The sequence below is a fragment of the Ursus americanus genome, chromosome 7 (genome assembly GCF_024610735.1).
Source record: "Ursus americanus isolate L20-20 chromosome 7, mUrsAme1.1.p, whole genome shotgun sequence".
NCBI lineage: Eukaryota > Metazoa > Chordata > Mammalia > Carnivora > Ursidae > Ursus > Ursus americanus.
In genome coordinates this window covers 64,311,011-64,323,063 of record NC_142133.1, presented here as the reverse complement: position 1 = coordinate 64,323,063, position 12,053 = coordinate 64,311,011, and the positions used below count along the sequence as shown (strand labels likewise).

General features: G+C 55.8%; 2 protein-coding genes across 3 annotated transcripts in view; both read left to right on the top strand.

Moving 5' to 3' along the window:
• The window catches only part of BABAM2 (BRISC and BRCA1 A complex member 2), a 408,693-nt gene extending 406,423 nt beyond the window's left edge, over positions 1–2,270 (top strand). For both annotated transcript variants that reach the window (XM_045809160.2, XM_045809161.2), the window contains exon 12: positions 1,948–2,270. In XM_045809160.2, the coding sequence (XP_045665116.1) occupies positions 1,948–2,011 (64 nt within the window). In that variant the 3' untranslated portion in view covers positions 2,012–2,270. The remainder of the gene's footprint in view (positions 1–1,947) is intronic.
• A 301-nt stretch (positions 2,271–2,571) lies between these two features.
• On the top strand, positions 2,572–10,980 carry LOC148109715 (uncharacterized). The gene is given in 6 exon segments (XM_087863205.1): positions 2,572–2,637; positions 3,386–3,907; positions 7,706–7,771; positions 9,175–9,235; positions 9,631–9,794; positions 10,684–10,980. Coding segments are annotated over 6 exon segments (1,176 nt in total).
• Positions 10,981–12,053: the final 1,073 nt, after the last annotated feature.

Genomic DNA, 12,053 nt, shown 5'->3' with positions numbered 1-12,053 from the left:
TGGAGCCAGATAGTGAAAAATCATTGAGTGCCAGGTTGCACGTCTGGGGAACATGCAGGGTCTTGGCTGGGGTAGTGACAGAGACCCACGCTCAAAGGTAGTGCATTTAGTTGCAACAGAAAGGCAAAGTTGGCCTCTATCCGGGGGAGAAACGGCCTTCTGCAGTTTTGTTGGAGGGTGACAAGGCCAGGAGCCAGGGGGTGTCACAAAGGATAGAGGGACATTGTGGAGGAAGAGGAAGAACCTTCAGGATGAATTCACCACAGGGCTTTAGGGAGAGGTGGAAACAGGGTTCTGGTACAGAAATTCGACTGGGCCAAAGCACATTCAAAGACATAACATTGAGGAGCCCCGTCATTTAGAGCACACTTGTCTAACCTACAGAGACATCCAGGTCAGAGTCCCACCGGTGGCTGGAATGTGGGACTGGAAGTTCGGGGGTGAAAGGAGGGCTGGAGGCCAGATGGGGCGGTTCTGTGCTAAGGGGGCTGAGCCTGAGAAGAGCGCCACACATGAGGGTCATGGGGGGCAAGACAGGAGGGTTCCAGAGAGAGAGCTCATCGGGAGGCATGGCAAGGAGAAGGAAGGTAGACCTAGGATGTGGAATGTCACCCGGGAGGACAGCTCCCTGAGAAAGGAGCCAGCATGTAAATGCCCAGAGCCGGCGGAGGCCAGGGCTGCGAAAGCCAGAGGAAGGGGTGACGTGTGAAAGAGGTTTCAGTTGACTTGGCATTGGGGCAGCGGGCAGGCAGTCAGGTGTCACATAACTGCACTGTGGGACCCCCAGGGCCTGTGGAGTTGTGCGGGGGCTACTCACCCCTGCACCGAAGGAGCCCTGTTGGGGGCCTTTCTGGTACTGGTGGTGACCGGGCCTCTTGGTGGCCCTTCCTGCTTCATGTCACCGTTCTGAGTGAGCCACTGTGGATAAGTAAGGTGTGACTACTCTGGCCTTGTGTGAGTCCGGCATAGGGCCGAGAGAAGTAGGTGGCAAGCCAGGGTGACCAGGGGCAAGGGGTGCCCCCCCCGCCCCTCTACTTTCTACCTCTCCTGCTGTCGTCCCGCAGAGCTTCGAGTTCCCAGCTCACAACAGGCTGCCCCTGCCCCCAGTCCCCCCTCCTGCTGTGTTTCTTGCCTGGAACACCCATAATGTCTGCTCCACCTCGGCCTTCCTTGGTCGGGCCAGCCCAGCGCCTCGTGGTACCTCCATGTGTGCCCTCACTGCCTCGATTGGTGTTACTGATGTGTTTTTCTCCTCCTCTGAACTGGGATCTCCTGCCTGGCGGGGCCCCATCCAGGTCCGCTGGCAGGCCCTGGCCCCTCATACCGTGCCAGCAGGGCGGGCCCATGTAGAATGTGGAGCCCATTCTACAGTCCGCCCCAGATCGTGTCACCCGTCCGTGACCGGCCAAGGAAGCTTCTCTGGATACCCAGCCTGGCTTTCTTTCCAGTAGGCCAAACAACACATATGTTTGGAAATAAATGGAGACATGGAACCCTTGGAAATCCTTTTTATTAGACCCTCTTTGTATGAATCCAAAGATCGAACTGAGTGAAGAGTACAGCTCTCTTTATATTTCAGGTCACAGGAACGACGGGGTGGCTGGCTTGGCCACTCTCTGGCTTGTCGTGGGGGTCGGGCCCTTGTCTTTGGCCTGGGAGAGGCAGAGGGAGCCCCAGTACTGATGTTCTAATAGGACCTGGCAGCCTTGAAGGTCTGCATACAGGCCCTTGAAAGATCCGTGCACAGTAACACAGAAGTGAACTGCTTGTACCTCCTTTGGAAAAATCCAGAGGGTTTTGCATCAGCAGGGAAGGGAAATCCAACCCAAGATGCATGAACAATAAATAACAACTGTTCTGAGTTAGGTTGAAAGCTCTGAGTTGCACTTTTTTTCAAGTTGTTTGTGCTAACCGCAGCTTTTTTTTTCTCCCCCTCTTTCCCACCAGGGCTTATTTCAAAACCTTTGTCCCTCAGTTCCAGGAGGCAGCGTTTGCCAATGGAAAGCTCTAGGAAACACCAGTCTTGAGAGGTGGCCAGCCAGACTGCTCTGTCCACATGCGTGTCAGCACATATGGCTGCTTCCTGGAAGCTGCTTGGAATGCCTTCATGGCAGTGTTTTGCTCACACAGCAGCTTTGCACGCCCGCCTGGAACCCACACTGAAGCTGGCTGGCGCTAACCTGGATCCTCGAGCCCCCACCTCTGGTCGCTCCCTCTTTGTTTCCTTCAGTATCTTTCTTAGTTGGAAGAAATAAAATCGCAAATTCTGACACAGTACTTTTCCAGGGAAAGAAAGACATCACAAATGCACACACCCTTATTCCAGGAAAGCCTTTGTCTCTGAAACCTCATTTAAGTTTTCAAATGAAACCCCCCCCCTTTGCTTTTATTTTTCCCTGAAAAATCCCTATTTATTTTTCCGTGTGTGTGTGTGTGTGTGTGTGTGTGTGTGTGTGTGTGTGTGTGTGTCTCCCCAGCGTTTCCCACTTGGGGCAGCTCTCCATTGGAAAAGGCACTGCCTGAATGAATCTGACCACCCTGTGTGGTTCCCCCACCCAGCCGGCCGGGCCCATGGCTGGTGCTCAGGACCGGGGGTCCAGCATCGCCCACCCACCCCACCCCTCCAGCTCCCTGTGTGTATGCATGCGCCGTGTGCGTAGAGGCAGTCATTCAGGTGTGCGGAATGGGCCAGTGAATCCGTCCCTCCCTCTCTCACGTCACTCACCCCTCCCTAGGCTGATGGGCCAGCTGTTCGGGCTTCTGTAGCCCTGTCCGCACCACACCTGGAAGACTAAGGTTGGGTCTTGTGGGCCGTCACCGGCGCATCTGTGACATCCGGGCTCAGGCTTCTCTGCTGCCATCCAGGAACAGAGCCGGGGCAGATACCCTGAGGAAATTCCGTTTGTCCTGTATTTACGGATTATCAGAGCCAGACGGGGTCTCAGAACTCCCCTTGTTGCACCCCCGGCCCTCTCCCCTGCCGCTCCCTGACGAGTACCGAGAGAAGTAAGGCCCAAGAGCTGCAGAAACTCTCCAGGCAAATTGGGAGTAAACCTGGAGGTGGGGGCCAGGCCTCTCCATTACCATCACACGGCTTCCCTTAGCTTATAAGCTGAGGACAGCCAGCCTGACCCCTTGACAAGGTTTACAGTTCCATTTAGCACTGTCCCATCCTGGAGGCTTCCCACGTAGGGAAGTAGGATGCACGCGCAGAGGTGAGAGAAACAAGCACCTGGCCTGCATGGCCCATGCACTTCCTTAGTCCACCTGCCTTCCCAGGCAGAGCTGACGTCCCAGCCCACCTGTCGGGTTTAACGGGCCTCTCACTATTCTCTTGGTTCCCCTCATCGTTCTTGGAACCCGGTTTTACACGTGAACCTGAAAGAGAACGAGCTCAGGGCCGTTGTGGGGACCAAGGAGGGCTACCTCTCCTTCCTGTATCCTCCAGCACCCAGGAATATTTCCAGGAGGCAGGAGAACAGCTCGGACAGACCTCCCTGCTGGCTACCAGCCGGACGACTGCCCAGCTCTGGGTTCTTACACGGTGTGGGTACTTGGCCCCCTGCCCTGGAAGCTTGGGAACTCCCATGACAGAGAAAAGCCCAGTGCCCTGTGTCCACACCCTACCTCTGCCTTTAGCCGGCTCTGTGACCTCGAGTGGGTCCCTTCTCTGTCATACGAGGGCTCAGCTCCCCTGGGGAGCTGTCTCAAGCGCTGCTGCCTGGGCCGCCCCTGCAGCTCTGCTGACTCGGTTTTTCACCGGCTGGGGCTGGGACATCCAGGTGTTGGTAACACTCGCCAGGTGAGTCTTCTGAGCCCTAAGCCAGCTGACCACCCTGGCCAGCCGACGGCCCGCTCTACCTCGGCACAGCCATGTGCCAAGTGTCACTCTCTGCCCCATGACACTGTCACTTAGGACTGCTGTGGCCACCTCCCCCATGGAGGGGCATGGATGGGGCTCACGGCCCACAGAGCCGAGACTTGACGGCATCAGGGTGTGTTTCAGACCCAGTAGGGGAGTCCAGCGCCTGTTCCAGCCGAGGGTGGTTGGCGGATGTGGGGACGGGGTGAGGTCTGCACGGCCTGGACCCTGGACCTGCACGGCATTTCGAATAGTCAGGCCGTCGTGACGGCAGCCAGTAGCGGGCAGTGTGATCTGGGGCTGGCCCTCCTGCCCTGCCCACCTCGAGCGGCGCGCACATGCTCAGGCCGGCCGGGCCGGCGGGGAGACCCCTGCACGGTGCAAAGCAGGCACGGTGGCCGGGAAGTGCTGCCACCCACTTGGTCTCAGAGCATCTCCCAGCCGACCTGGGAAGTAAGCAAGCGGCCGGGGCGGCCCTTGTTCCACTGCCGAGGAAACAAGATCAGAGAGGTGAAGCGAGCTACCCACGGCCACCAGCCACTCGGTGCCAGAGTCCGGATTCAGCCCAGGCTCCTGGCTCTAGACCCAGCGCTGCTGCTCAGCTATGTCCCCATCTCTGTCCTAAAATAGACTGACTCTTCTCGATGTGAATTTGAAACAGACCTTCATCCCCCTTACCACACAGGAGGAGGGTTGGGGCTGATTTTCTTAGAAGGAAATCAAGCAACAGAAGGTGGACAATGGCTGCCTCGTGTTTCCAATGCCACGGATTCAAAACCAGCCCTTGTAAGTTTGAGCTGCCCCCCCCCCCCGCCTCCACCGCCAGCCACAGAAGCGAGTAGTGCTTGTAAATGGGTGACAGTCACCTGTGTGTTTTCAAACACTCCTTGCTCGTTCAGCCCATCATCGAGCATCGTACCTTCATACAGAGTGCAGCCCAGGACTAATTAGTAAATGACTATAAAATGCTTTGAAGAAGAAAAGTGCCTTATGGGAGAGCGCATGATTATTACCTCGTAAATCCTGTCGCCAGCTTCGTCAGCCCTTGTAATTTCAGGTGAATCTTTAGCTCAGCACAGACAAGGAGAAGGACTCCGATGTGTTGACTAATGATACCTGGGCACCTCCTGGGGGTCCCGGGGCGGAGGCGCAAGGGCCCTGGGCAGCCAGCATTGAGCCCTCTCCCAGCCGCTCGGCTCCCTGAGGACCTGGCTCCTCGATAGAGAGCCGCTTTGCTCCTGGGAATGAACTAGAAAGATCATGAACTTGAGGAGAGAGACTTATATTTGAATCCTGGCTCTGCCCACTTAGTGGCTGGTGAATATTCAACAAGCAGTTCCTCGGCGGTTTAAAAAAGGACAAGAAAAACAGGAGGGGCCCGATTCGAACTGTTGGCCAGTTTCCACGCTGTAAAGACTCCCACTGTGACCGATTTCCAGCGACCAGCGTGAGGTCACGGGGTGCAAGCCTGGCAAGAGCAGGGAGGGTGGTTGTGGGAGCCCCCGCTGGGGTGAGCCAACTCCGGGGAGGGCCTTCACTTAATCTGGGTCCGTTTTGTTTTCCTCATCTGTAAAATGGGAGTAAAGATCTGCCACCTAGGTAGGGTTGGGAGAATAAAATCAGAATTGTACATAAAGCACCAAGTAGGGTGCTTGGCGCGCGGGAAAGTTGGATAAATAGGGGCTATTCTTATTGCAGACCAGAAAAATTATTTTCTGATGTTGACTTTGGCCTTTTTCTGAAAAGTCAGAATGTCCCTGTTAAGAAGTCCTGCCAATGAATGTGGCCTTTGGAAGAGTGACCCTGTCTGAATGACTAGGAAGACAAAATGATGAGTCACCTGGATTTTAGCAAATTAGAGAGGAGAAATCTTAGTGGGAGTTCCCGCCACCCCCACCCCCCATGCCGGCTGTGGCACTTCAGGCTCTGGGGACGCCGGGGAGCAAACACCCCAGTGACCTGCTTATTCACCCCAGCACCTGCTCCCTCACAGGAAAATCAGAGCAGCTCAGGTCACTTTTGCTTCTCAGTTTCAGTTCCTGACGACCACAGGCTCTTGTTTTGGAGGCAAAGCCTTGGTAGAGAAATAACCACACTCGGTTTGCCTCTTGCTTGGGCCTATAAATAGTGCCAGCCCCAGAACCTGCCCTAGTTCGCGGGGACTGGCCCAACCCACGGTTCTCCTTAGCGCCAATGTTTGAAACATCATCTCGGGCTCACACGGCGTCTAATACTGTTCACGGCATCCTAATCAATTCATTGGGGCTCTTTAAGATGAAAACGAGAAGAAACCTCACCTTTTTGCTTTTCCACCTGGGATGCTTACGTGCAGTGTCAGTAGAGTAAAAGGAGAGTAGACCAGATGCCAAACAGCAACGGGTGCTGGGTGGCTGGGCGTGGCGGTAGCCCCCCTTATCAAGCTATGGTCATCAATTCCATGCTAGCTATTTTTAGACATTGTCTTTTTCAACCCTCAAAACAACTAAATGAGGTAGCTTCTTATCCCCATTCTATAGATAAAGAAACTGAGCCTCAAAGAGGTGAAATAACTTATGGAAGGCCAGGAAGCTGGTATATTTACCTACGCATCCATCCCGGCTACTTTCTCTCCCTCCCTGCCTCCTTTCCTCCCTTCCTCCCTCTCCCTGCCCTTTTCCTTATGACACAAAGGCAATGAGCCCAGGGCTCTCTGTTTCTCTCCACTTCCCTCATCCAGCTTCTCCAAATGTAGGGAGATTTATTGAGCATCTGCTGTATACAAGACATTCATATCCTGGTTTTTGCCGTTTTCTGCAGGAGGAGAGGGGCTTGGAGCAGTTGGGCTGGGCCGAGATCAGATGGAAGCAGGAGTCAGGCCTAGGTCTGCCGGTTCCAAGGCTAGACTTCACCACAGAGGGCTCTGCATGTCCGTGTGCGCTCAATTAAAGGATGCTTTGAAGCAGTCTTTGTATAGGCAGATAGGCCTATATCTATGTGGCTACATAAATATACATAAATACCCACTGGTTTTCAGATGAGTGAGCCAGGGCCAACCCCACAGTCGCAAAAACTCTGTGCCATATTCTCAGGTGAAAGTCCAAAACACACTTGGTTGGAATAATGGCCTAATACCTGGGGAAAACGGGATGCAAATGGTCGTGGCAATTATTAAGGAAGGTCACCAGGATATTTCCAAAGGCACAGGATCCATGAACTGAGTCCACAGCAAATACGAAGGAACTCCAAGGGTTATTTCCTAACATAACTCATGTGCTGCTTCTTCGGGGCACCTACGTTTCTCCTCCAGTCATCTCTGACCCCTTTGGAAGAGCCACACTTTACAAGTCTGAGAGGTCATGCTTGGGCTCCTGATGAATTATGACTAATCATGGTAATCAAAGTAGCCCCACAGGCAACCCGGAAATGACCGGAATGAGCCTCCCTGCTCTGGGCCACGGCGTGTGGAAGGTGTGACAGATACGCATTCCTCCAGAACAGAGCCCACCACCCGATTCTTCACGCCACCAAGGAGCACTCCCTCTACAGAAGTCTCTCCATTCTGAAGATTCTCTTTGGAACGTTCCCTTTGAGCCCATTTAGGGACTACCCAAGAAAATCCATCCCTTCTACTCCATGATCACACTTTTGCCACAAAACGGGACTCCCCAGCGCCTGATGACCTTTGGCTGTCTGGGCAGGTGCCAATAGAGTAAAAACTAGGAAGGCAGCAGGTGCGCCCCAGAAATAAGGTGGTGGGTGGGTGTCAATAGTGACGGAAGCCCTCTTGAGCACCACGCATGAGATCCCAGGCCCTGCTCTGGGTCCTGTGCACCCGTCACCGTCTTGGTCCCCTGGCCCTTTCAGACAGCTGATAGGCCACCACTGCAGAGAGCCAAAGGCAGGCGGCAGGCCTCTGAGGGCCATTCCTGGGTAGGCCAAAACTCTTTTGAGTACAACAGTGCCCGCAGAATAAGAGGGCTGTCTTCCCAGGGTACAACTTTGGAGTCATTTGGGTGCGTAAGTACCAATAGGTTTATGGAGGGATTTTTACCTTGCGCTCACTTCATAGCCCAGCTGGGGGCTGGTGTTGTGCCTGGGGACACGAGGTCTGGGGCAAGGGTCGGCCTCCTGTGGCCAGATGGATCCAGAGGAAGACTCCTCAGGGGCTTATTCCTTCACTCACACACACAGCCCAGGCTTCAGATGACTCTGATGCCCCTTATCCTGCCTCAGTGCCCACTCCTGACACCCTAGCCCAGGCCCAGGTGGGGTGAGGAGTCGTCCCCACAGCCAGGCTATCGGCCTACGTGGGCTGGCGGGTTGCACAACCCAGACAGTTGCCTCCACCTGTCTCCCCCACCTTCCTGCCCGCACTGCCTCCCTGGGGCACCCCCACCTGTTGTCACCCTAGCCCCCCCAGAGCCAGCAGCCCCCCAGTCTTGCCTGCTCCAAGTGCCGGCAGCCACACGGCAATCGCAGAACTATCCAGACTGGAGCCCGCTTCGGTGAAACCAAGCCCTTGGCTAATTGGCTTGTTGTGGGAGATGAGGCCCGTGGGCTCTGGAGCCAGCCGGCCTGAGTCAAAGGCTGCCTCCACCACTTACTAGAGGCGTGAACTTGAGCAAGCCACTTGACCTCAGTTTCTTTCTCTGCAAAATGGGGCTCCTGCCTACGTCCCGGGCCTGGCAGAAGCTCTCCGTGATTTGGGACACATGAAACGCTTAGACCAGCACCGGCATGTAGTGAGTGCCCAGGAAGTCTGTCTTAAGTCTGTCTGTCTTACTGTTTAGGTATTGCCCGGGTTAAGCCTGACCTCCTCGTTAGCACATCTTTCCCTTTCAGATCCCAGCTCTTAAGCTTCAATTGACCACAGAAAAAATCCTTTTCTGCCCCTGCCTGACAGGCATGTAGACAGCACTCCGTCCTCTGTGTCTGCGAAACCCCTGCTGCCAGCTGTCGCACCTCCCCCAGTGCCTCCAGCCCCACGCCCCTCCCCCCCAGGCCCCTCCGTGAGCCTGCGCCAAGCAGCACAGCCTGCTGCCCCCCAGCTCCTCACTTCCGTCAAGACCCCTGCTTTCCAAAGGTTTTGTTTATTAAACTACAGTTATTAAGTAATCATTTCCCCCCTTTTAACCAATGACATATACTTGCTTGCTAGGGACTCCAAAGAGCGCTAGGGACTGGAAATTACCTCACTGAATGGGCATGTTTCCAGACAAAACTAGAACATTTTATTAGCCAGGGGTTCCTTCTCCCTGGGAAACATATGATAAACATTAGCCTTCCTTAAAAATCGTGACTGTCAGTCATGGACCCCCTTTCGTGCCTTGCAGGCCTCTGGCTGGAAAGCCTGGGCTGAGGGCCGTGGAGTGTTCGCGGTTTACCGGGAGCAGGGTGAACACCCAGCGTTAACCCTCCGCAGCTGCGGGAGACGCGGAGCTCCCTCCCCGGTACGCCTCCCTTCCACGTGCTCCCAGGTGCGGACCGGGTCTTGACAGGCAGCCCGGAGAGAGGGAAGCAGGTTTCTAGGGCTGGAGAGTGTAGCGTCATCCAGAAACATCGAGTGTCCCACACCTGCGGAAAGGTGGCCAGGCCTGCAGAGGCTAGAGGAGGAAACAGCGGAGCCATCCCAAGCCAGAAGGCCTTGACTAAGATGGGCCGAGAGCAAACAGGACACAGGTGAGCCCACGAGACGGGACTCCAGTTAGGAGAGATGGAACAGGTGTAAAATAGAGCAGAAAAGCAGTACGGAGCCAGGCAGGCCTCCGGCCCTTCCGCATGTTATTGAGCACCTTCTGTGTGCCTGGAGGTGGGAGCTGCTTCCAGGGAGCAGCAGGGATCGAATCTCATGTATGCATTCAACAGACATCTGTTGAGTACCGCCTCTGTTCCTGGCCCTGGGACTGCGCACACGATAAGACCAACCCTGCCCCCAAAGAGCCAGAAAGATAAGGCAAGTACACACTCCCACTGCTCGTGGCAGATGGGGGGCAGTGATAAGCCATGTGGGAGAGCAGCAGATCTGCACTGCTTACTTCCAGCCCAGGTAAATCAGGGAGGGCTTCCTAGAGGAGGGATCAGCTGGGCTCAGATTGCGCTTCTTGGCTCCCAAAGTGATTTTATCCCTTTGCCTGGTGGCAGTAGTGGGGCCTCCTGGTGGGCTCTCCAGCCGGGCCGAGGAGAACGTGGTGCCTCATTTGCAGGCTTTCAGTTACTCTTTTTAAAAAATATTTTTAAATTTGAAAGAGAGAGAAAGCACGAGCGAGGGGGAGGGGTAAAGGGAGAGGGAGAAGCAGACTCCCTGCTGAGCAGGGAGCCCGATGTGGGGACCCTGGGATCAGGGCCTGAGCCGAAGGCAGACACCTCACCGACTGAGCCGCCCCGGCGCCCACATGCGTGCAGCTGTTTACTGAGCACCTACTTGCTGCCAGGCACTGTTCTAGGCGCCGGAAATAACAGCAGCGACTAAAGCACCGGGATGTTTGCTTTCGTGGAGCTTCCTTCCCAGCGGGGGAGAGAGCACGAATGAGACACACGGCACGCGGTGGGGTGTGCGCTACGGTGAGTGTGAAGCAGGCGGGGTGGGGGTGCACTCTCACCGGGGGGCTGGGGAAGAGCTGAAGGAGGCGAGTCAAAGGGGCAAGGCACGGTCGTCCTCCTTCCCTCCCAGAACCTGCTGTGTTCCCAGGCCCCAGCGAGGGCTGGCCGTGGGCCCCCGGTGGAGTGGGTCCCTGGCTCCAGAGCATGCGGACGTGACAGGCGAAGAGCCGCGAAGCAAGAGGCAGGGCTGAGCCCTCGGGTCACGCGGGCCGCGAACTCTCGCTCCTCGGTGCCGTAATGAGCCCTTGCGGGCTGGCGATGACAAGGCCGAGCGGCCTGGGGGATGCTCTGGCAACGGCAGCGTGTCACAGCGGCGTGAGCCGTTTGCTGCGGCCACCATTTGCTGCAGAGGCCCTGTCGCTGCCGGGCAGGGCCCCGGGGGAGGTGCCCCGAGGACGCGGTGAAAATGCCACAAACTGCACAGGAAATGGGTGCCGCTGCCCGTCCTGCTTGCGCTCCCCGCCAGCCGCCCGCCGCCGAGCCGCCCTGGCACTGACCTGCGAGGGGGAGGGCACAGGCCACCTTCTCCTCCCCCGTAGCGCTAGGACCCCCGGCGGGCACGGTCGGTGAACGGGGTCCCCTGCGGTGCCTGAGAAGAGCCCCTGGTGAGTCCTGCCCGAGCGCTCTGCCTTTCGGATCGGGATCCTCCCGAGGTGGGTGTGACCTGCACGGGCGCCAGAGCCTGCGACAGGCTTCCAGACCCCCTGTCACTCCCATCAAACTGTGGCTATTGCTGTTTCCCACCAAGAAAGGAGCAAAGAGCAGAAATCACCCACAACCCATCCCCCTAACTCTACCATGTTCAATGTGTATTTAACAGTGGGCAACAAATATTTTGTACCTACTGTTTGTACCTGGGAAATGATATCCCAGCTATTCATTTTTAACGTGTTCAAAAACAATATAAAACAATTTTGTACCGTTTGGCTTTTAAATATGATTTCCTCAGTAGTTGCCATCTTGGGAATATCTATGTCCTATTCCTCCGTAGTTCACATACCGCTTCCCTTCTTTTTGGCCATTTGAACTATTTCATGAGTTTCCCTCCTATGCATATATTCTGTGAATAATTACTCAAACCTACTCCAGGAAAGGCACGTGGGCAAACCGAATGCAGGGCAGCCAGTTAGCGAGCAACGGGGGGGGGGGGGGGGGATGAGTGTGGGGATGGGCCAGTTCATGCCCCAAACGTCGGAGCAGTGGAAAATGGGAGAATGTTCTAGAATAATCTGGCAGGAGCGGAGGAAGCACTGAGGTAGGTGCCTTTGGTAAGACAACGAGGAGGGTGATGGGCCTCCAGGCTGAGCTGAGATGGGGCGCGAGGAGATGTGAGGGGGTCATAGAAACAGCTCAGGAAGGCCGAGGTGTCTAGCTGCTGCAGGAAGAAGAGGGAGACCTTGCAGGCTTGTGACCGGGGGAGGGATAGGTTCAAAACAGTATTTCAAGAAGGTTCATCAGTGTGGTGCTCGGAGGTCAAAGGGCAGAGGCAGCCTAAGCTGGAACCTGTGAAGGAATCTTACCTCCAGGTGCGGCGGGGGAGGGCACGGGAGCAGGAGGCGGTTCTGGGAAGTTGGGAACTAGAATAGAGATGGCAAGTGGGAAAACCTTTGAT